The sequence below is a fragment of the Aspergillus pseudodeflectus genome, assembly GCF_044049435.1.
Source record: "Aspergillus pseudodeflectus strain CBS 756.74 chromosome Unknown BJX68scaffold_33, whole genome shotgun sequence".
Taxonomy (NCBI): domain Eukaryota; kingdom Fungi; phylum Ascomycota; class Eurotiomycetes; order Eurotiales; family Aspergillaceae; genus Aspergillus; species Aspergillus pseudodeflectus.
Window position 1 is genome coordinate 107,893 of NW_027263809.1, and position 20,683 is coordinate 128,575.

The window sequence follows — 20,683 nt, forward strand, 5'->3', positions numbered from 1 at the left end:
GTCCGGACCGAGTATTGTGTCTCTTCTTCTTTTCGTTCGTAGTCGTCATCGTCATTTAACCGTCGCGATTACCGGTTCCTCCCTTGGCTAGGTAGGGGTATCTAGTTGCCGGGGTTGGGGTTCATCTGTAGTTATTCATTAGCCTCGGTATCCGGAGCGGTCATCGTTGGGTTGGGACAGGTCGGCGTGAGAGGACTGGACCTCGCTACGCCTGGTCCCATCCTCCATATCAAAAACGTACCTTCCGCTTGCCACCGGTCATGGTGACGTTGACGAAACGACGAGTGTACTTGAGGCGCTTCATGGCGCGGCCCTTGGGGAGCTTCTTCTTCTCCTGGGGCTCGACCTGTATGATTCAAGGGAAATCGTCAGCCTCGGATTCCTGGTCCTGAAAATCGCTTTCCAACACCGAAATCCCATGCAGCATCGAAACCAGCCCAGATCAATATCCCACAGACTTCCCTCCTCTTCCTCATAGTCCAGCTGCTGCAGAAATCCGTCCTCCGTGCCCGCAAATCACTCCCGCAACGCCACCCTCGAAAAAGACGAAAGAAAGAGGATAACCCACCTTAGGAGTCGCAGACTTAACCTTACCCGCACGAGCGAGAGATCCGTGAACCTTACCCATGTTGCTGGATGTGTAACTTGTCGACTGAAAATGGGAAAGTTGACTGAAGTCGAGGTGGGAACGTCAAAGGGGGGTTTCGTGGTGGTTGCCGACTGAGTCACTGGCTTCTGTGGGCGATTCGCGCTAGTTGGGGCGTAAGCGAGATGGCAAACTCCGTTCGGGAAGGCGGCGGACCAGGCCGGTGAGTCAGCGACTCGGGCTTGGCTATCTTGAAACCTCAGGCATCGACTTTAGGGTGCGAGAGGTTTCTGGCTTGTCCGGTTGTGGTTGTACCTGTTTAATGCTTATACGGCATCTGGATCCTCGTAGCCACCTTTTCCGATGATCTTACGATAGATTTGCTGCCTAAGCCCGGGACGTGGTTTGAAATGGCGCCGTCATATAGATCATGACGCCGTATTGGTTAACCTAGGTTTGAGCCCTACCATAGTTCAAGCCTTCAAGGGGATATCGTCATCCGACACCTGCGGCTTGAAGGGATAGCGGAGATATGGGGAAGTTATGGGTTAACCGCTTTCCGGAGAAGTTGGAAGCCTGTATAGTTGATCTGGGAATAAATGTGTCTTCTCTCGGACACCGGCCTGGGACTGGTGTTTCTACTTTCTAGCATAGCGATGGAGTTACGCCGACCAAGTCTGACTTTCTGCTGTAGCAACAATGCTGACTCTTAAATGCTTGATTTGGTGCGAACTCGAGCAGCAAGCTCATGTATGGATTTACAAAAGCACGATACCGACAAGCCGCATATCACGTCCTTTTCATCTCATGGTGAGAACCCACGGCAAAAAACAGTGGCGCAAATGGTACAGCACAAGGAAGCCGTTGAATCCGTAAGAAACCGTCTTGTACGCCGATAAGGTTTGAAAGATTTCATTTTGTGTGATAGGGAAAAGACATATTCCAGCTCCAGTAACCACCCAAATTCCGTCCATGAACTCTTGCCTTTCAGCGCCCTTCCCAAGCCCCAGCCAGACCGTTATTTAGATTCCTTAACGAGATTTGGCAGCGACCTTGGGGGCAGAGCCCTTAATACCCTGCTTGCTCTGGATGCGCTGAGCAGCACCCTTGGCAGCAGAGGCGGCGGACTTGGCCTTGTCGGCCTTCTTCTTGCTCTCGGCGGCGGCCTTCTTCTCCTTAGCCTCCTTGATGGCCTGCTGGCGGGCGGCGGCACGGGCCTCGGGGCGCTGGGAGCGGCGCTCCTTGATCACATCGAGGGAGGCACCGACGATGGCACGCTGGTGCTTGACGACGCGGCGAGTGCGCTTCTTGGCAACCTCCTGTTTACGTTCAAAACAATCCGTCAGTATTCTGTTTTTCATCGCACAACCGATATTATCCCTCCATCTGTCGTCTGTCGCACTCTCCGTCTTCATGATCCTCCGCTAGTACCCGATCGGTACATCATTCCCCCTTCCCAACGCATCGTTCCCAATTTCCAAATTCATCCAGGGGTAAAGAAAAAGGCGGTACGGACCTCAGAGATACCCTTCTTGTGCTGACGGCGGTAGAGGACAGTCCAAGCTATCCGGCGAGGGTTCTTGCGCTGGAGGAAGAGGGATTCGGACTTTCCATTCTGGAAGCGGAAGATCTTGCTGTCGCCACGGACGTACAGCTTACCCTGTAACACGAAAAAACCATTGTCAACATATATCCTCACAATCTTGCATTGGTGGCCGTTTTCCATCGAAACGCAAATTTGTCGTTGTCGGATATCGAAGGGCAGGAATTGATCGAAGGGTCTTTGGCGGACAGGACAAAACGCACCTTGCCAGGGTAGATCTTTTGGCCGCTGAAAGAGTCGTCGTAGGTACGCATCTTGAACGTTAGAGATGCGCAGCCGGGGTTGACGAGATGGTGTCGGTGTTTGGCGTTGGGTGAGTCGAATCGGTCTCTTCGGCGGCTTGCTTCGCAAGACTGACAATTGTGGTGGTTGGTGCGGAGCCTCGCTAAGCGGCCCCCACGTGACCAGATAGCCCTCACCCTTGGCTTTCTCGACCTTCTATACTTGGAGCTCTCTGGTATGCTTTATTTGCATCGCTGTACGGGGCTGGATATTGGGTTTTTGGCCCCTGAACATGTTTCTTAGTACTATCTGCGCTATGTAACAGGATTACTGTCGCGGTACAATCCTTAGGAGCATTCAATACAACAATTCCATCGATCCCGTACCGCTTTCCGACTTCACTTCCGTCTGTCCACTGAAAACAAGCAATGAAAGATCGTGCTTGTTCATTTAAAGCCTGAAACCTGATACTTGAAGCACGGCTCGTGGGATCTCCAACGTCTGTCAGCTCAATCATGCCAGTCGCAATTCTCCCAGGGGCGATCCTTGCATGCCTGTTTCGCCATTGCGTGTCACTGATCAGTAACTCAAGCAGCGTTGAACATATGAGGGAAAAGACTTACCACGCACTGGATGTCGCGACAGATTTTGTTTGGACAGACGCCACAGCAGTCTGGACACACACGGCGGCCACATCCATCAGGGGGGGAGCACTGCGAGTAGGTGTCCGCGTCTTTGGCGTGAGGACCGAGGAATTCGATAATCTCGATCAGGCGCTTGACCTTTTCGAGGTCCTCCCCCTCCAAAGATCCATCGTGCACCTTGGCCCGGGCTTCTTCGCGCAGGCAGCAGGCTACCTTGCAAACGGGACAGGGACCAGGGCAGCGGATGCACCGGAGGTTCCTATGGTTCCAGGCCCTAGCGTCGCCCTGTCTGCGACGGACCTTGGGATCAAGAAGATTGATCGGCTTGATCTCGGTTCCGGTCGCGCGGCGGACATAGAGGATCTTCGTTTGTGTTAGTACGTGGTTCTTGTCAAAAGATGAGAACCATCTCACCAACTCCGCCAAACGTGCACATTTCTTCGGCTCCGCAAGAGGCTCTCCATCAGACTGCTCATTTTTGCCTTCTCCGCTACCGGCAAGACCGCTGTTGAGACCGTTGTTCATGATCTCATCCTCCAAGTAGTCGAGATCGATGATCATGTAATCTAACGAAAGCAGCATCAGCTATCATTCAAGGTATAGGAGGACGCTGTGTTATGCCGTACCGTGAGGTGCTCTGATATATCGCATAACACCAGGAGGGGATCCAGACACCTTTCTAGGCGAGAGAGACATGCTGGCTTCGCGGAATGGAGCTAGCCAACGCGAGCTCATAGAGGTCGAAGATCTGGATTCCCAGCTCTCTCTGTTAGTCGATTTGGTTGAGCCTCCAGTGAGAGCTCGGATGCGTTTTCTGAATGAACCCTCTCTGGGAGAGTCGGTCACAGCGAGGTGTTGTTGCTCAGGACTTTGAGCCAACTCGTCCACGGGTTTCTGCTGAGGAGAGTCGTCAACGGGCTTGGTATCCTCAATATGAAGAGAGCTTTCGACGCCCTTGGTGATATCTGCAGCCGACTTGTCGACCTCAGAGCCACCAGGCTTCTCTTCGGTGTTGCTGTGGGCGTCAGTAACAGTACAAAACTGTGTTGACTCGAAGCCGCAAAACTGGGCGTAAAGAAAGGGGAGTTCCTACCTGATACGCTCCTTTGCTTTGTGTGCCTTCTTCCTCTTGAACTTGTTTGGCATGGTGTTCTAAAGAGATGGCTGTGTGCCCAAGTTATAAAGACAAGGGAATGCGACAGTCAGCGCCGAGAGTTGTGCAAAGAGAATCATGTACGCAAGGATAGATGCACTCTAAAGGCAAGAGCCTAAGAGAAATCTTCCAGAGTAATAGTGTTAATGAGGTCTCTTCATGGCTACATGGCAATTGCGCGCATTTCACAGGGCTACCAAAACATGTGCCAAGTCAACATTGCCTTTACTGAGAGAGACTACACACCAAGCACCAAAACAAACTAAAGGGAGCAGACGAGATAGATCAAGTCAGATTCAAGTCATGTTTAGATACCTATTCAAGATTGTATTTCCTGGATGTATGCTAACCCTAACAGTTGGTGGTACTATTGTAGAAGGGGATTTCGGAGGAAGGGGGGTATTATCTTGAGTGTTTGCGGCTACGAAGAGCTTCCGCGTACTAGTCTAGTACTAGTATGTGTTATTTGATTTTGAAGGTAAAATCTATTGAAGAACGGTTCTATGAAAATCTTGGACAGTACTGATCCATGCAAGAAAGATAATATGAAATGCCTGGAACGTGGAAGATGAGCAGTCCGCTCTCCCACGTACACAATCGAGTCAGGGTAGAACGAACCAAATATCGGTTGGAATGCAGATGTAATCGAAAAAGTACGCAGCCTCTGCCCTCATGTAAGGAAGTGATAAAGAGGACTTGGAAGAAAATCGACCCAATATATCAATGTGGAGAATGCCAAGGTCGCATCGATACTTTTCCTCATGGTCTCATCAAAATGTCGTCGGGTGCCATTCTCATGGCAACTAAATTGGCGCTATCAAAACGTCTAAGTCATTGCATGGGTCCTGGTCCATTCCTTCGCGGTCTGAATTGCGGCTGCCTCGTCCTCCTTCCATCGCTGGGCCACGTCGTTCGCAAGGGGATCATCAGGGTTTGGGGCTCCTAGCAGGATCTGAATTGATAGCAGGATCGTACGGATTTGCAAGGCCGGAGACCAGTTGCCTAGCAGGGGTTAGTCCTGAAACGCTTTGAAGGATTTGAGTCCGGAGGACATACTCTTCAGGACGTCGAGGCAAATCCGCCCAAGACGGTCGATGTTAGGGTGGTAGATCTTGGTAAGGAACCGGATCTTAGGGGGAGTCATCGGGTAGTCTTCAGGCAAGAAGAGCTCGAGACGGAAAATTCCACCTGATTTATGGTCAACGACCGCCGTTGATATCATTCTTCTGACGGTGCTTTACCTTCGTATGGAGACTGTGCTGGACCATGGATGGTAACATCGAAATACCGCAGGTTGTCTTCGTGAGGTACCGCTGTGATGCCAGGAACCCTGCAAGGACTTATAGATTAGTTTGTGAATCCAAACTTCCAAGTACTTTTTGGACGTACGGCTCCGCCAAAAGGCGTTCTGTTTCCTTTATGATTCTTTTTGGCAAGGCCATCGTGTGCTGCGGCTGAAATCCCGCTAGGCTTCAGAGTAGGTAGTTATGCTTGAGAGTATCCCAAAGCGGGGTGAGCCGGTTCTTTATGCAATAACTTCCCCTCGTGCCGGTTGTGGAAGTCGGATTTTTCGCAGTAAACCGAAGTTTTCCGAGCGCAGCCGCAAGAAAGATCTGGAGCAGATTCTCCAAAAGATGGTTGGAGCAGAGTAGCGGTATCAACAGAACTTATCGGCGAAAAGAGCAGCGACGTAACCAACGGAGGGGCCGGCCTTGCATTCTGGGTCTCTCCAGGAATCCGTAGTGGTACGGTAAGGCAGGCAATCCACAGACGCGGGCAATCATCTTGGCGGAAGTGGTTCCTTAACTCCGGACTGGGGTTGCGATCGAGGGCGGGAGCTTCGACAAACCATTGCGGCACATCTCCACTGCACCCAACACTCTCCTCCTTTAGAGCTGCACCTCTGACTTGTTGCCCTGGTAGAACTTCTTACCCGCTTCCTGATGTCTCTTACGCTAACCGAAGCTTTTAGTTTGGCAATCCAGCAATCGAAGCCGGGCTTCCACCACACACCATGCGCCATGCTTTGGAATAGCTTCTTGAGCCCGGTCCAATGAAATTACTGATATCGATTGCATCATTGCAGCGAAATGAAAGCGCCGTTTAATACCGTTCGGATCTTGTGGTCAATGCGCTTACTGGCCTCTTGAGGTCGACGTCTCTGAAGCCGCTTGGATCTTGACCCACAGGTTGGTGCGTCTGAGGCTGGGTTGCTGCCAAAAATGTCCGACTCAAACGAACCGAGGCCATTGACGTCGGCCTTTGAGAGTCCAACATTCGGCGAGGACAGCTCTTTCCATGTCGACCAGCCGGTTGGTTCTATGTCCATTTCCCCATGCGGCCGAGATGTGGTTCTCGCTTCCAAGGAGGGCCTCCACATTATCGACTTAGACTCGCCGTATTCTCCACCTCGATATCTCCCTCATCATACGCCATGGGAAGTTGCAGACGTTCAGTGGTCTCCGTTTGCTGCTCGAGACTATTGGGTAGTGAGCACGTCAAACCAGAAGGCGTTGGTGTGGAATTTGGCGATGCAGAGCTATCAGAACTCGATTGAACATGTCCTGCATGCTCATACCCGTGCCATCACGGATATAAATTTCTCTGCACACCATCCCGACATCCTTGCAACGTGCGCTGTGGATAGTTTTGTCCACTGCTGGGATCTTCGAACTCCTTCTCGGCCGGCCATATCTGTCTCTGATTGGTTTGCGGGCGCAACACAAGTCAAATGGAATCGACAGAATCCCAATATTATTGCCAGTTCGCACGACAAATTCCTTAGAATATGGGACAAGAGAATGGGTGCCTACCCAATCCGATCCATAGAGGCTCACGATACGAAAATCTATGGGGTCGATTGGAATAGAGTCCGACCTGGTGCTTTAGCGACATGTTCTCTAGACAAGACAATAAAGTTCTGGGATTACACTATTGAGGACGACGTACCGGAAAAGGTAATCAAGACGCCTTTTCCTGTGTGGCGTGCACGAAATACACCCTTTGGCTGGGGTGTTTTGGCAATGCCCCAGAGGGGCAATAGCGATCTCCATCTGTACAGTCGCAGAGCTGTCGAGGGCACCGACCCCGAGGGTCACCTTCCCCCAGTACATAGTTTTCCCCGTCACAAAGGACAAGTAAAGGAATTTCTTTGGAGGGCTCGTGGCAACGTCGTGGACGGCATTGACAACAGAGAATTTCAACTAGTGTCTTGGGGAACCGACAAGGAACTTCGCCTACATCGAGTCGACTCTGAGGTTCTCGAACGAGTTGGCTACGAAAAGGGAAAATCATTCATCTCAAACCTAAACATCACTCGCAAAGGGGCTCTTTACAGGAGCTTCCGTGATCCCAATGTTGGTGTTGAGGACGGGGATGAGTCTCCATTGTCACCAGCCTTCGAGAGTGCCATATCGCCACCATCTCGTGGAGTGGGGATAAACACAATCTCGATACCATATGCTCCAGCCTGGATTCAAGGTGCCAATGCAGACTCGAGAATAGGGATGCAGGGGAGACCAGGCCTGAGGGCAGACACCAATCCCATCGCCTGGATGCGTGGGGTGAAAATATCGGGCTGGGACATTGAAACTCTTGGCGATGAGATTACCCATGTTGGCGAAAAGTTCACAAAGGTTGCTTTTGAGTCAGTTGACATCAGGCGGCGGAAGGCGACAATATCTTTGCATGGGCCATGGGGCGAGGAAGGGGCTTCTTCGCTTTTCATTCGAGTGGATATCAAATTTCCACCAGACTACCCTAGGGATTCGGTGCCAACATTCGTCGTGCAAAAAACTACTGCTGTCACAGATGAGCTAGTCAATAAGATTGCCGCTGAGTTACAGACAATCTCCGAGACATATTTGTCTCACAAACGTGGATGCCTTGAAGGAGTCGTCCGTTATCTGTTAGGCGAAAGCAACCTTGAAGAAAGCATCGCGTGGATTCTAGGCGAAACAGCAGAGACCGTCAAATCTCCAACCAATGGTCAGGTCGGCGGCGAAGAATCAAGTGACGAGGATGAAGTTGGCATGTCCCAAAGTCAAGATCTAGCGATGAGCTCTGAGCTCATCCGACCTGTTAACGCCAACGTGATGGTTCCTGTGGCAAGGGTGTGTGGTGCTGTTTGGGCGAAGGACGGCCGGTTAGTATGCTTCTTCCCCACGAAGAAGGATAATTCAGCGTACTCCCTCGAGAACCTAGGCTTCAAGGAGATGACGAGGCTGTCAAGATCTGAGAAAGTGTTTGAGAGGTTTGGGCGCTTTGAGACGGGCTCCCCTGGGCCACGAAACATAGGCACTATAACCAGCACTGATGACGGTGCTTCCGAATACTCCGATGACTCTGAAGCTGAGACCTCAAGCTCTTCCGGATCGTCCGGCATTCTTTCAGGCCTTCAACATCGGTTCCCGACACCGCAAACATGGCGCAGTGCCGGTAGTCTCGGCTTTTACCGGCCACGGTCGACGGATAACTCCCAAAGGTCGACTGTTGGAGGTGCGACTGCACGATCTTCTGACACAGCGCAGAACGTGATTTCCATACACGACTTGGGCAGCCTACTGCCGGCCAAACGGGAGTTGGCGTGTAGGTACCGCATATGCGGTAAGGTTGTCGACGTCTGCGCTCACAACGCAGAGGTTGCCCTTGAACTTGGCTACGGTGAGCTGGCCCGTATATGGGGCTTGGTTAAACTTATCCTGCATGAAAACAGAACACCAGGGTCACCCATCCCAAAAAATGCCCACGGAGTCTCGCAAATTCAGCGTAAGGACAGTGCAATAGATCTAAGTTATGACACTGTCCATGGTGATCGCTCTCTTCTGGATACAACGGGTGTGATTCAATGGGGGAATCATCCTTATGGTGGCCAGTGGCTCATCCCTGCTCTATTAGAGCATTTTGAACGGACTGGCGATATTCAAATGGTCGCGATGCTTTCCTGCGTCCTGTGTGAGCCGAATCTCGACCGGACTCCACCAGAACCGATGACAGTATCGAAGCCAGCAGAAAATGACGCGTTTTCTATTGACTTTTATGGGCCTCCGAGTGCGGGGATAGACAAGTCTCAGGCAGTGACGCCCCTCACTTCCACGCCAAAAGACAGTCATGCTACGCCTGCTACACATAGTTCTGGACGCTCGTCATCTGAAATATGGCGCACTGGAACCACCCCGCCGTTTTCCACTGGTACAACGCCTCCTTTCCTTCCTCGTACCGGTGCGCTAGCTACGGAGAGGAAGGCAGTCACACAGAACCCGTCTCTAGCTGCTTCGCCTGATCAGCAATCACAGCCACGAAGTGGCTCGGGATTTGGGTCTGTTCTCGCTTCTTCCCTTTCGCGATCTTTCACATTTGCCCCATCTTCCGCATCTCCTCCTGCAGGGGGTTTGCTGAAAAGGAGGCAGGGACAAAGCGAAAGCCCCCAGGCCACGACAAGCTCTGGGACGTGGACCCCGAATACCCCCCACTTCAAACCTGCGTCTGCAATTCCGGAATATCTCGCGACATCTACAGCAGTTACCTCGCAGACCCATTCGGATACCGAGAGTGAGCGAACCCGGATACCGAGGAGCAAAGGGAAGGTCCGCACAGTGCTGAAGAACCAGGGCGCTTTTGACACTGATAGCACGACCCTGAACACCTTTCTTGATCCGAAGAAGGGCTCATTATACCGGTCTTATCGCTCAGCATATGCACATTTACTTTCTATCTGGGGGCTACCGCTGCAGCGCAGTGAAATCCTGAAAATCGGCGATACAGCGACACAAACGCGCGACAGTCGCGCTCGGACCCTCAAAAGCCCTGAAGACTCGTTCACGCTCTCTGGTTATGCTCGCAGAGGCTCAACTGAACCAGCGACGGGCGAGGAGAGTAGGGGACTAGGGATCCAACGGCATTGCGTTGGGTGTGGACAACCTCAGCAGCTATCTATATTCACGATCCAGAATGCCGTCGACACCGCAGTAACGGCCGCCAAGAACAATATCAAGGGAGCAACCGTGCCACTAATTTGTTCTCATTGCAAGCCTAAACGACCGCTACCAATCAAACTTCCGTGCGCGATATGCCACGAAGTCGTTGAGGGTATGCTCACGCCCTGCCTCGGATGCGGCCACGTCTGTTGCTTCAGTTGCGCTCGCGACTGGGCTGCTACCATTTCAGATTTGCCCTTAGGGGATGATAACGAACATGAGGTGGATCCGCAGTTCTGCCCTAGTGGCTGTGGTTGCAAATGCGCAGACCACGCGGTGATTGACATCGCAGCACCCTGGAGCCAACCACCGTCGCCGCTAGCGGAAAGCGATAGTTCCCTTTACAAAGGACGAATCGAACAATTGGATGGACCAAAATCCATCGCCCACGTGGCCAATCTCGGCCAACCTGAAGATGCACTGGAACATTGGGACGCGTCGCCTTTTGCCTCGCTTGCCAGAGGCCTTGGAGGGGGCCTTAGCAGAGGCCTGCGTGGCAAGGAGGACAAGCGAAAGCCCAAAACCCCAAATTCTGCATTTGTTCCCAAGAAGTCGTCTATGAATCAGGTACTAAGCTAATTAGCATGATTATATCCCTGCATTTAGACATATACCCATACGTTGAATGACATGTTTTCTCTATTTTCACGAAGTCTCCTAACAACACCCTCCACATCCCTCTCCAGTAACCCTCACCCCCTCGTCCTTTACTCCCAAGTGGTAGCCACTAAACAACATGCGGCAACCCAAGAACCGCACTGGAATCATCGCCCCCAACGCCTTCTTTTGCGCGTCCAGCTCTCCCCTTTTTTATACCTACTACGGGAACTTTTTTTCTGCTCCACCGGGCTTCCAGAATGCTCTATCAGCCTTCTGCAGCGGTTATCTTGTCCCTCAGTCTCTATAATCTACCTAAAAGTCAAAATCAACAGGCACCTCATACGAAACCCGACTCCCGCCCTTAACCCTTGAAATCTTCCTTATCGTAATCCTCCCAGTCAAGGCCGTACTCTCCACATGCGTCCCTCCACACGGACTCGCATCCAGATCCGCAATCTCCGCAACCCTCACCCTCCCCATCGCACCTACCTCCTCCAGCCGTCCCTCAACCAATCTCAGTTCTTCCTTTTTCGCTTCCACCTGGGCAGGATCCCACCACGAACACTTCACAGGCAGAGCCTGCGCAACAATTTCGTCGACTTTCTCCTGGATAAGCGATTTGTGTTTATCGTTGTACAAGAGGCCCTCGAATTCAAGCGACGCTTCGCCCGGGAAATGGTTTGCTTTGAGTTCTTGCCGGCGACCGAGGATCGGTTCTAGCTGGTGCATCGCGAGGCCAAGAATATGGCCTGCTGTATGGAGACGCGAATGGTAGTTCCGTTTCGCGCGGTCGATGCTCAGGGATACAGTTTGGTCAGGCGAGAAGAAAGATGATGAAGGCTGACTGACTTGACTTTCTGTAGCGAGGAACCGGCCAAAGTGGAGGATCATCCCGTCGAGGGTTTTTCGGACGAGGAGAACTTCGAATTTGTCATCTTGGTCTTGACTTTGACCTCGTTGTGTTTCGCGGACGATGAACCCCGTATCGCTTGCCTGTCCGCCGCCCTGTGCATAGAAAATTGTTTGCTGGGTTACGACGGCAAAGTCTTCGGCTGCGATGTTCTTTGCTAAGCGCTTGGTCTGCTCGTCTAGGCTTGAGACGGGCTGGCAGGAGATGAGCTGCGTTGTGGTTGTGTGCAGTGAGGAGTTGTCGAGATATAGGGCTTCAGTTGGGGCCTTGATGATGTTAGTTTTCCGTGCAGATAAAGGAGGGGTCAGCGGACCATTTTTGAAAAGACGCAAGATCTGTTCTATAGCCTTTTTTAGTATTCTTATGTTGAGCGGATATTTGAATATAGACATGGGTTTGGATTGGGGTAGGATTAGCGTGGCGGAGGTGAGTGGAGAATGTAGTAGGGCGCGCGGATGTTACCGCGAGCTCTATCAGTTTCTACACGGCGCTGAGACTTTCTGGTCGCATCGTTATCTATGAGGGAGGAGGCTTGGGTTGCAGTGGCTTCGGGCTGTGCTTGGCAACAACTTGAAGTACTTGAATAGCCTACTTTCTTTATATCCCGGCAATAGACGGAAAGCAAAGTCATATAAAGCAAAGATCATTTTTTGAATCCTCTTGGAGTATATATAATCAACGCGAGTACGAGATCTGCCCCGTCCCACCAAGAACCGAGTAACAAAAATCATGTCATATCACAAAAGTTCCCCACAAACCAAATCAGCACCTAGTGCATCACAACAGCAACATGATCATCCATATAACTCGCAATCTCGCCCAAGAAGCACGCAGCCAAGATCGAAACACCGCCAAACCCAATGCTCGCATAGTACACCCACTTGTAACTCTCCGAGTACGCGATCTGGCCCGCCTTCACAACGGCGTCGTACGCCGCCTGATTACCCTCAATGCCAGGGATATGGTGCAGAGCCTCGAGAAGCGAGGCGCCCGTGAATTCAATGGCCTCGGTGATGAGGGCGACGTCGGTTATATTGAGCTGAGTTACCATGACACCGCCAATGTAGTGTTCGGCGTTGGGGATGAATTTGTTGATGAAGACGTTGTAGTAGATTGTGTACCCGATGCTGCCACCGACAACGCGAATGGAGAGCGTTAGGGCGGAGATGGTGGCGATTAGGTCCTGACTGTGGTTAGTTGATGTAGGGTGGGTGTAAGGTCTTTAGGGGGCTCACATCAGGGCAGATGATGGTTGTGATGATTGAGGCTGGGACCACGATTCCGCCAATTCCAAGTCCCGCAAGAAATAAGAGGCCCCAAAGTTTATCCATGTTATCGGGTGTTGCGATGGATAAAGCACCGCATCCTACAGGGTGTCAGTATACACAAATACTATCATTGCTTGCCGGGGTAAACTGACCCGCTGTCATCAAGACACTGCTAGCAATCATAAGCTCCTTATTGTGGCCACGAAAAACACTGAGCAGCCACAGGACAATACAGGCGCCGCCCATGATTCCGAAACCGATGGGGAGACCGCGAATGCCAACGCCAGTAGGATCGTGGCCATATACGTTGAATGCCTGCGTAGGCCAGAACATGAGGACTGAGAAGAAGTTCGCTCCGGAGATAAATGTTATAACAAGCGTCAAGCCAAGGGTGCGAGGTTCCTGCTTCAGCCGACTGGGGAAGATGGGATATTCGGCACCGTAGACTTCCCAGAAGCCAAAGGCCACTAGCATGAGGAAGCCGAGAATAAGGGGAGCGAGGACGTGCGCAGAACCCCAGTCGTACTGTGTCTATTAGCTGAGCTCTGCTGTTGTATGAAGTGGATAGCTTACCTGGTATCCACCCCACTGCATGCCAGCCATAAAGAGAATCAGACCGGTAATGCTGAGGAAGCCGCCGACGAAATCAATCCGCTTCACAATATCAGCCCTGCTGAGTCCCTCCGAGTTGACTCGTGGCGGGGGGAAATAGAAGAGGGCAGTAATGACAAAAGCAAGGCCGCTCCATGCCGTGCAAAACGCACCGACATGCCGCCAGTTACCCGCATCAGCGATTAATTGAGCCCATAAAACTGAGGGTGCAAAGGGAGCAATGGTAAAGATTAGAACAGCAACGTATTTGCCTCGCTGGCGGGTCGGTGCCATCTCGGCTGTCGCAGCCAGGGCCGTCAGCTCGTTGACTCCTGCACCGGCACCTGCAACGCCCATCCCGGCTATGAAGGCGTTCATACTCTGCGCCGTGGTGCAGACAATCATTCCAATGGTAACCAGTGCAGCGCCAATCAGAGCAACATAGCGGCGTCCGATGAGGTCAGAGAGAGAGCCAACAAATGGGCAAACACCAGCCAGAGCCAGTAGATTTGCAAGGACCTAAAGCCGTGTAAAATAATCATGTCAGCCAGCTAACTCACTTTAAAGGGGAGATCGCAATTAGGAACATACAAACCAAACCCATCTATCCACACCGCCTATATCGCCATAGATGATGGGCGGGATTCCGCCAAAGAGATAAACAGGGATCTGACTGCCTGTCCACAAGAAAGCCATGGCTGTAAAGCCCATAAATCGGCGAAAGGTCATCTATCGTCCAGGATCAGCAGGGAGTCGTAGAGTGCTATTCCACTCGACACATCGAAACTGTACCGGAGTATTGCCATGTTCAAAGCCTCCTGTCTCATCAGCTTCAGTTCGAGTGACCTCCTGATGACTGGTGTTTGGCTTCAAGTTGATATCTGAGCCCGCGGTCTTCTCTTCGACCTGAGAGTGACCGGAGTCGGTGTGGGTGGAAACCATCTTGACGAACGATAGGCGGATTCAAACCAAGAGCAAGCGGGTCCTTGATGAGGCAAAGAACTCCAAGCTTCGGACAAGACTGGGGAAACAATATAAGAGCGGGTCTCCAAGCCTTAAGTAGCAATGAAGTGCCTTGGCCCCTTCCCCAGACCCCTCTCTTTCGATCTGCATATTGACCACGGAGTAACATTGCGTTCATAGTGCGGAGTTCGCTACGGGCAACTGATGGACATGAATGAGTCGCCGTCCAAGAACTTGAAACAGCCAGTCGGCATCGATGGCGTTTTGACAGGCCGAGGCAATCCTCAAGGATGAGACTTGCTCATTGCCGACAGGCGAGATGAGGATTGTGGTTGGACGAGCGTGCGACTCAAGGACAAGGAAATGCGGGGGTTCCAGAATCCCAGCACTCAAAAACGTGGATATGAAGGGGCGGAATAGCCGCATCCAATGGCAGCAGCTGTCGCAGCTTTAGAGCCAGCAGCTAGTCGAAGTCAAAACCTGTCATGGGAGGGGACGAAATTCCAACTCGCTTGCGCTGTCATTGTTTACGAGAGGCTCACAGCCGGGATCCTGGTCGCCTTCTAGGGGGCTATTTTGTTGGATAGGCAATTTTAGACGAAGTAATAAGCATCTGCCCCTTCTTTTCTACGGCTTGTAGGGAATTTGGACAGCAAGGATTGGGAGATCCTGATCCGTGGGAGCTTCGAGTAAAGTGGTGATTCACGTGTTGCTGTTTGAAAATAGTGCATGGACTTATTCTGCGCTCAGGGGCGATAACTGCCTCCGTATAATCCTTGTTGTTGCCTCGCCGCTAAGGGCTGCGACGAAAGGGAATCTTTTTCGCCAACCCTGGTCAGTATGCGTCTCCTAGCCTCCTCAGTTTATAGCCCCTGGGGACTACGAATAGACCCGAGGATTCGACCAAGAGGTTTCCATCCATATCGCGAACCTCTCCATTCACGTAAGCCTTGCGATCCGTGCTTCGCTCCTGATCCAGCGTCGCGTGGACAGCGTAGAACTGGTCTGAAGGTGATAGCTTCCGGTAGTTCACATCCAGGTTTGCAGTAACTGCTGTGCGCTCAGGCAGATTTTGAATCGCAACTCGAGCGAGATGTTCGTCGAGTATGGTAGCAAGCGCACCACCGTGCACACAAGATGGCCACCCTTCAACCCCTTTGCCGATGAAAACAATGTTAATCGCTTTCTTTTGCTGGTTGTTCCAAAAGACTCTCTGCGGTGACCAATCAGTCAGCGAGGAACGATCGGTCTTCCGAGGTTCAGACCCCTAATTGCCGGCATTGATCGACTCGGAAAACGGGGCCAAATCTTGAGCTCAACTCAAAGAGAGCTTGCCGGCTACATTGATAGGCCAAAACAAAGAGAGACCACGCACCTGAAATGCCAGTCCCCCGCTCCCACTCAACGGGCCAGACGTAAGCCGCTGCTCCTTGTCTACCCACGAATAATTGCCGTAGACATCAACTTCGATATAATCCGGATCCTCCCGTAGCTGCTTTACGATAGGCAGACGCTCCTCAAAGAACGTCTCGATGCGGTCCATCCTGTACTCATCTTCCTCCGACCCCGGAATTGGCGCCGGAGATGTCATTTTATCGAATTGAAGTTTGCTAAGGCGAAAACCAAGGCCGCCGAATATCCCTGCATAGAGCACCCGCCGCAGCCATAAAGACCGCTGAGGGGAGATATGGGCGGCGCTTGCGCTGGTGGTTGCGTTTCTTGAGCCATGGCGCAGGGATCGAAGGAGTAGAGGGGGCCGTGTTGCTGTATATCGCAGTTGTGACTGTACAACCTGATGGAGCCCAAACATGTTTGTCACATTGCAAGCCTGAAGCGCAATTGTAAGAGGATACGGCCAGACAGTGTCACGTCAAAAGAACGCGCATCGAGAGCCGAGGTAGCACAGTATCACGTGACTATTTAAGCCACTTAGTGCGCCAAGCCATTGATTTACAGCAGAGCCCATGAGCGGCAATCCCATTGTTGATGTGAGCTTGACCCTCAGGGTTCTCTCCCTCCAGTCAGCGCCCTTTTGACAATCTCCGGCTGCTCATTCTGGCTGCTCACAGCTAACTGGCGAGTAATACGATTGCCTGACAAAAGTCTCCTTCGGAGTCTTCTCCTCCACCTATTCCTGGAGGTTCAACCGCGTCAAGCTCGGGGCCATCCTTATCGACTGTGCTCTGAGATTCGGCCACGTCACAAGTTTCTTCTTTTTGCTACATACGGGACGGCTCATTATTATTGACTGCATATAATACGACAATAGCTACAACCTACTCAGAATTTGTCAAGTTGTGGTGCAAGCTAGGGTTATAATTAGGGGAAGCCTGAGCTCGATATCCAATTCAGAAACTAGAGTTCTTATTGCGTTTCTTCCCGGTTGTATATGAATCTGACTGCCGAGGAAGAAAAAAAGTCACTGGACCAGCTGGCTTGGAGTATGTTCCTTAATGTATTCTATCGGCTAGTTTGGTCATATGCTGGAAGTACATTGTAGACCTGTTCCGGAGCATTATAAAGAAGAATCCTCAGGGTATCTAGCCACGGGCGAGAGCGTCTAGGTTCCGTACGGGCCCTCCGAGAAAAAGGGTGGAACCCCGAGCTCGATTTTGTATTCCTTGAAGCCTGATTTATTCTGCGGTTGGCAGGTCGACAGCACGGTAGAGAAGAATGAGCGCCGAGTGAGATTCGCCTGGTGCAAAGTGCGTTAGTAATGTTCGACGGAGAAAATCTTAAGCTACTCACCACCACCAGCCAGAGTCTCAATCTTCGAGCCATCCACCTCGGTCACTTTGTCGTCGTTGAACCACCACCATTTGTCATCGCGCTCTTCCTTGCTTTCACTGCTATTCTTCTTCACGTAAGAGGTATAATGACCGCTATCGGCACTCGCACCTTGATGCGTAATTACACCTCTAAGTTCATAAAGTCCGGTCTTGTTGGTGCCACTGTCTGCCGCTAGCTTGGGGTCAAGAAGCTCAGCAAGTTCCTTCTTGGCCGCAAGAATGGAAGCATTCTTCTCGGCCTCGTATTCCGCATCAGTCTTGAAAACATCTGTCATGGCGGCGTTTTCATCCTTGCCGGCGTTCTTGGCCGCTTGCTCCTTGCGCTCCTCGGTGGCCGTTTTCTTCTGCATTGGCTCCTGGGCAGAATCCTCTGCCTTTGTATCTTCCTCTCTCTGGTGAGCGAGCTTCTGGCGCTTTCGGGCTCGCTCAACGTCGACTTCTTCCTTTCGAATATCCCGTACCTTGTCTCTGATGGGGACTAGCTGCTTCTTGAGTTCATCTGTACAGAAATCAACAGCGTCGAGCTCAGCGGGGAATGTGACTTTGCGCATGATCTTGGCTTTTTTCTGGGTTTCGCGTTTCCAAAAGAATCGAACGAAATGGACCGTCAGATATTTGGGTAACCGGGCAATTCGCGAGCGCTTGGTATAAACAGCATCCCGACCCAAAACGGGTGAATGCTTCTCAATCTTCTCCTCGAGACCCGCCATGATACCATCATATAAATGGTTTGTTTCTTTACCAATATGGCAGTCCAGCTTGTAGAAGACGTCGGAGCTGTTGTTCGGCTGTTCACCGGCCTCCTGAGCTGCCGACTCATCACATTCGGTGATCGACTCAAATCGTCCCCCTAGATATTTGTCAACAAACGACACTTCGGTGGCAGATTCCCCTTCTCCGTCTTTGATCGTGAGCTTTTGGCGCAGCTGCGAGACAATTTGTGACCAGGCCTCTTCCGCATCTTGTTGAGCATAACCGTGTCCGTTTCGATCTCTCTGGGCGAATTGAGGATAAACATTTCTCAGAGCGTTGAGAAACATGAGCGGAGGAAATCCCTCCTGAGTCTCCGACATCTGCTTGAACAGATCTTTCAAGGAGGATGTAAGATCGCCGGCAGCGCCAAGACCACCAAGGCCAAGGCTGCTCAGATTTGAAAGCCCAGAAGAACCACTAGTGCTGCCAGAAGGGCGATATCTCTGAAGTTCTTCATGTAGTTCCGGAACGCTCCTCAGCGTTTGCAATGTCGAATTCAGATAGCAGGTATTTCCAAGATTCTGCAACCCTGCAGGAAGGGCGCCCTCTGCTCGTGCGGCCTCAGCTTCCGTCATATCTTCGAGGAATTTGACAACTTCCTTCGGCCGCCCCAAATCCGCAGAGCCCTGTGCCCCGGAAGGGGTGCCCATCATCATGAACGTCTGGCCGGGTTTGGCTTTGAGTGACGCTAGCGAGGTCTCATCTTTAAGCTGTCCTCCCTTCACCAAGATTTTCTGCCGCTCCGGCTCGACCCCGGTGAGAGAGTATAGCTGAAATTTGAACGTTTCGCCGTTGGATTCGGGGTCGAGCTCGACATCGTACCGTTTGCCCTGGTGCTTGACGACAACTGTGGTGTAGGATTAGCTATGATCTGGCCAGGGTCTAGAGTGCGTATCAATCAGTCATTGGGACAGGTACCTGGTATTGAAGCCATCTTATCGTCTTGAATGTAACCGGGGTGTAAGAAGGTGGCCTTCAGAGGAAAGTTGTAGGGGATGCAGTGGCGTAAATACATCTAGCAGCTTCGGTGATTGTCAGCTTCCTTGGAGAAGCGTGGGGCTAAGTTTGCAACCAATGCAAACATCTCCAGGCTACATTGCGGGACGTTGTCCATCGCCCCGTAGCTGACCACTCAACACTCGGCGTCCTAGGCTCGCACGAAAGCCAACGATCAGAACAACCTCATTGATGCCCTAGAAGCTGGACTTGAGGGAACTATACTCTGTCCGAGCAACCAGTGGTGAAGTCGGCGCTTGTCTGTTCATTCCTCGAGCCTACCGGCTCTTGAATCCTCGCCTTATACGTCACCCCTCACTATGGTAGGTAGCTAATGGATCAAGCGCTGAGGACAATTAACTAACAAGCGTAGTCTCAATCACTGCGCCCATACCTTCAATGCGTCCGCGCCTCGCTGACCGCTGCGCTCGCTATATCCAATTTCGCTTCCCAGACCTCCGAGAGACACAATGTGCCAGAAATCGAGGCCGCGAGCTCCCCAGAACTACTCCTCAACCCTCTCACAGTGTCACGAAATGAGAACGAGAAAGTCTTGATCGAACCCAGTGTGAACAGTGTGCGTGTTAGCATCAGGATAAAGCAGGCAGACGAAATCGAGCACAGTATGTTCCTTTAACTAGTAACAATTGCGGGATGGTGGAATTGGGATTGACAACCTTATACTTACGTCAACATAGTCTTGGTACATAAACTCACCCGATTCTTGACTCAGCGCGCGGAATCCTTCTTTATCTTGCGGAGAAAGCCGGTAAAGGTACGTCAACGCACAGCTGTCTTTGGGATGCTTATAGATCTGACGCATGGCCAGGGCTACGACATTTCTTTCCTCATTACGAACTTCCACACCGAAGCTATGCTGAAAAATAAGCTGGTTGATTTCGTCATCTCATTGTAAGGCTATCTAGTTCGCGCAGCCGGCACTGACTAATTGCTAACCCACTTTTCAGTATGGAGGACGTGGACAAGGAAATTTCCGAGATGAAGCTTTTCGTATGTTTCTCGGAACATGCCCTGATGTTTCTTTGGGCTCTCTTTCTGACTGGTGCAGTTGAACGCCCGCGCTCGATTTGTTGCCGAATCTTTCCTGACACCTGTAAGCTGTTTCACACCCGCATGAGACAGACCTGGTTCCTAACTTAAGCGGTGCAGTTCGATTAGATCGTCCGAAGCCCGTTACTTACGACTCTCCGAGATATAACATTAGTCTTGCTCAGTTCCATTCACCACAAAGCTTTACTGAGGCAAGTTGAGCTGGTCGAGATCACCTTACTTGGCGATGCATCACTCCTACCCGTATATCCGAAACCACTTCAAATACATATTGTTTAGCAAAGCCAAAACTCTTCCCGCAATCGTTATTCCTACTGCGATAGAACCAATATGGCTAGCCGCTTAGTTTATCTTGTACGAATTGTTATAGTATCTCTGTGTCATAACCCCAGAAAGTTTTCCACGCTATTCTACGTACCTATTCCGGCAAAACTTCGCAATCACAAATGCAGCAAGTATGTGCTGAACAAGCAGTGGTCTCATGTGCGGCTCTACACGCACTCTACGCTTCCATTATTGTAGCTTATGCATGGAGTAGGGCATCGTCATGTGCCATGTG

General features: G+C 51.5%; 11 protein-coding genes across 11 annotated transcripts; 3 read left to right on the top strand and 8 right to left on the bottom strand.

Annotated features, from left to right (window-relative positions):
* Nucleotides 1-101: 101 nt before the first annotated feature.
* On the bottom strand, nucleotides 102-628 carry BJX68DRAFT_268725 (40S ribosomal protein eS30; the record flags this gene model as incomplete). Its single annotated transcript, XM_071046166.1, has 3 exons — nucleotides 102-125; nucleotides 242-346; nucleotides 569-628. The coding sequence occupies 3 exons, from the start codon at nucleotides 626-628 to the stop codon at nucleotides 102-104; spliced, it is 189 nt and encodes a 62-aa protein (XP_070897064.1).
* Nucleotides 629-954: 326 nt separating this feature from the next.
* On the bottom strand, nucleotides 955-2,563 carry BJX68DRAFT_241047 (60S ribosomal protein eL24). The gene is made up of 3 exons (XM_071040778.1): nucleotides 2,393-2,563; nucleotides 2,103-2,246; nucleotides 955-1,905 (listed from the first exon to the last, which is right to left on the bottom strand). The coding sequence occupies exons 1-3, from the start codon at nucleotides 2,441-2,443 to the stop codon at nucleotides 1,618-1,620; spliced, it is 483 nt and encodes a 160-aa protein (XP_070897065.1). The 5' UTR covers nucleotides 2,444-2,563; the 3' UTR covers nucleotides 955-1,617.
* Nucleotides 2,564-2,674: 111 nt separating this feature from the next.
* On the bottom strand, nucleotides 2,675-3,715 carry BJX68DRAFT_241048 (uncharacterized protein; the record flags this gene model as incomplete). The annotated part of the gene is made up of 2 exons (XM_071040779.1): nucleotides 3,035-3,715; nucleotides 2,675-2,965 (listed from the first exon to the last, which is right to left on the bottom strand). Coding segments are annotated over exons 1-2 (644 nt in total), but the record flags the coding sequence as incomplete, so codon positions are not given.
* Nucleotides 3,716-3,902: 187 nt separating this feature from the next.
* On the top strand, nucleotides 3,903-4,637 carry BJX68DRAFT_241049 (uncharacterized protein). Its single transcript, XM_071040780.1, has one exon. It carries the CDS (start codon nucleotides 4,368-4,370, stop codon nucleotides 4,617-4,619), a length of 252 nt encoding a protein of 83 aa, XP_070897067.1. The 5' UTR covers nucleotides 3,903-4,367; the 3' UTR covers nucleotides 4,620-4,637.
* Nucleotides 4,638-4,826: 189 nt separating this feature from the next.
* BJX68DRAFT_126409 (E2 ubiquitin-conjugating protein UBC13) lies at nucleotides 4,827-5,910 on the bottom strand. The gene is made up of 4 exons (XM_071036207.1): nucleotides 5,598-5,910; nucleotides 5,450-5,538; nucleotides 5,265-5,396; nucleotides 4,827-5,210 (listed from the first exon to the last, which is right to left on the bottom strand). The coding sequence occupies exons 1-4, from the start codon at nucleotides 5,648-5,650 to the stop codon at nucleotides 5,035-5,037; spliced, it is 450 nt and encodes a 149-aa protein (XP_070897068.1). The 5' UTR covers nucleotides 5,651-5,910; the 3' UTR covers nucleotides 4,827-5,034.
* A 270-nt stretch (nucleotides 5,911-6,180) lies between these two features.
* Nucleotides 6,181-11,130, top strand: BJX68DRAFT_126437 (Mtc5p). The gene has a single exon (XM_071036208.1). The coding sequence runs from the start codon at nucleotides 6,431-6,433 to the stop codon at nucleotides 10,760-10,762; it is 4,332 nt and encodes a 1,443-aa protein (XP_070897069.1). The 5' UTR covers nucleotides 6,181-6,430; the 3' UTR covers nucleotides 10,763-11,130.
* On the bottom strand, nucleotides 10,721-12,115 carry BJX68DRAFT_241053 (putative alanine--tRNA ligase). Its single transcript, XM_071040781.1, has 2 exons — nucleotides 12,007-12,115; nucleotides 10,721-11,959 (listed from the first exon to the last, which is right to left on the bottom strand). The coding sequence occupies exons 1-2, from the start codon at nucleotides 12,007-12,009 to the stop codon at nucleotides 11,096-11,098; spliced, it is 867 nt and encodes a 288-aa protein (XP_070897070.1). The 5' UTR covers nucleotides 12,010-12,115; the 3' UTR covers nucleotides 10,721-11,095.
* Nucleotides 12,116-12,314: 199 nt separating this feature from the next.
* Nucleotides 12,315-14,859, bottom strand: BJX68DRAFT_241056 (putative MFS drug efflux pump). Its single transcript, XM_071040782.1, has 5 exons — nucleotides 14,144-14,859; nucleotides 13,535-14,071; nucleotides 13,114-13,486; nucleotides 12,929-13,059; nucleotides 12,315-12,876 (listed from the first exon to the last, which is right to left on the bottom strand). Exons 1-5 carry the CDS (start codon nucleotides 14,279-14,281, stop codon nucleotides 12,463-12,465), a joined length of 1,593 nt encoding a protein of 530 aa, XP_070897071.1. The 5' UTR covers nucleotides 14,282-14,859; the 3' UTR covers nucleotides 12,315-12,462.
* Nucleotides 14,844-16,371, bottom strand: BJX68DRAFT_241058 (PaaI family thioesterase). The gene is made up of 2 exons (XM_071040783.1): nucleotides 15,891-16,371; nucleotides 14,844-15,728 (listed from the first exon to the last, which is right to left on the bottom strand). Exons 1-2 carry the CDS (start codon nucleotides 16,323-16,325, stop codon nucleotides 15,351-15,353), a joined length of 813 nt encoding a protein of 270 aa, XP_070897072.1. The 5' UTR covers nucleotides 16,326-16,371; the 3' UTR covers nucleotides 14,844-15,350.
* Nucleotides 16,372-17,093: 722 nt separating this feature from the next.
* On the bottom strand, nucleotides 17,094-19,057 carry BJX68DRAFT_241062 (ubiquitin-specific protease UBP6). Its single transcript, XM_071040784.1, has 3 exons — nucleotides 18,976-19,057; nucleotides 17,264-18,904; nucleotides 17,094-17,210 (listed from the first exon to the last, which is right to left on the bottom strand). Exons 1-3 carry the CDS (start codon nucleotides 18,989-18,991, stop codon nucleotides 17,149-17,151), a joined length of 1,719 nt encoding a protein of 572 aa, XP_070897073.1. The 5' UTR covers nucleotides 18,992-19,057; the 3' UTR covers nucleotides 17,094-17,148.
* A 134-nt stretch (nucleotides 19,058-19,191) lies between these two features.
* BJX68DRAFT_241066 (actin-related protein 2/3 complex subunit 4 family protein) lies at nucleotides 19,192-20,551 on the top strand. Its single transcript, XM_071040785.1, has 7 exons — nucleotides 19,192-19,376; nucleotides 19,427-19,676; nucleotides 19,752-19,828; nucleotides 19,883-19,965; nucleotides 20,022-20,064; nucleotides 20,123-20,167; nucleotides 20,224-20,551. Exons 1-7 carry the CDS (start codon nucleotides 19,374-19,376, stop codon nucleotides 20,230-20,232), a joined length of 510 nt encoding a protein of 169 aa, XP_070897074.1. The 5' UTR covers nucleotides 19,192-19,373; the 3' UTR covers nucleotides 20,233-20,551.
* Nucleotides 20,552-20,683: the final 132 nt, after the last annotated feature.

Excerpts from the sequence above, each read along its gene's own strand:
- BJX68DRAFT_241047 (XM_071040778.1), bottom strand. The coding sequence starts at position 2,443 with ATGCGTACCTACGACGACTCTTTCAGCGGCCAAAAGATCTACCCTGGC. Across the intron at positions 2,247-2,392 it reads AAAAGATCTACCCTGGCAAG|GGTAAGCTGTACGTCCGTGG; the intron begins GTGCGTTTTGTC and ends TTCGTGTTACAG. Across the intron at positions 1,906-2,102 it reads ACAAGAAGGGTATCTCTGAG|GAGGTTGCCAAGAAGCGCAC; the intron begins GTCCGTACCGCC and ends GAACGTAAACAG.
- BJX68DRAFT_241049 (XM_071040780.1), top strand. The coding sequence starts at position 4,368 with ATGGCTACATGGCAATTGCGCGCATTTCACAGGGCTACCAAAACATGT.
- BJX68DRAFT_126409 (XM_071036207.1), bottom strand. The coding sequence starts at position 5,650 with ATGGCCTTGCCAAAAAGAATCATAAAGGAAACAGAACGCCTTTTGGCG. Across the intron at positions 5,539-5,597 it reads GAACGCCTTTTGGCGGAGCC|GGTTCCTGGCATCACAGCGG; the intron begins GTACGTCCAAAA and ends AAGTCCTTGCAG. Across the intron at positions 5,211-5,264 it reads TTGCCTCGACGTCCTGAAGA|GCAACTGGTCTCCGGCCTTG; the intron begins GTATGTCCTCCG and ends AACCCCTGCTAG.
- BJX68DRAFT_126437 (XM_071036208.1), top strand. The coding sequence starts at position 6,431 with ATGTCCGACTCAAACGAACCGAGGCCATTGACGTCGGCCTTTGAGAGT.
- BJX68DRAFT_241056 (XM_071040782.1), bottom strand. The coding sequence starts at position 14,281 with ATGACCTTTCGCCGATTTATGGGCTTTACAGCCATGGCTTTCTTGTGG. Across the intron at positions 14,072-14,143 it reads TGGATAGATGGGTTTGGTTT|GTCCTTGCAAATCTACTGGC; the intron begins GTATGTTCCTAA and ends ACACGGCTTTAG. Across the intron at positions 13,487-13,534 it reads TGCAGTGGGGTGGATACCAG|TACGACTGGGGTTCTGCGCA; the intron begins GTAAGCTATCCA and ends TAATAGACACAG.
- BJX68DRAFT_241058 (XM_071040783.1), bottom strand. The coding sequence starts at position 16,325 with ATGTTTGGGCTCCATCAGGTTGTACAGTCACAACTGCGATATACAGCA. Across the intron at positions 15,729-15,890 it reads GCGGGGGACTGGCATTTCAG|AGAGTCTTTTGGAACAACCA; the intron begins GTGCGTGGTCTC and ends TGGTCACCGCAG.
- BJX68DRAFT_241062 (XM_071040784.1), bottom strand. Across the intron at positions 17,211-17,263 it reads TGAGACTCTGGCTGGTGGTG|GCGAATCTCACTCGGCGCTC; the intron begins GTGAGTAGCTTA and ends ACTTTGCACCAG.
- BJX68DRAFT_241066 (XM_071040785.1), top strand. Across the intron at positions 19,829-19,882 it reads TGCGGAGAAAGCCGGTAAAG|GGCTACGACATTTCTTTCCT; the intron begins GTACGTCAACGC and ends ACGCATGGCCAG. Across the intron at positions 20,065-20,122 it reads TTTCCGAGATGAAGCTTTTC|TTGAACGCCCGCGCTCGATT; the intron begins GTATGTTTCTCG and ends TGACTGGTGCAG.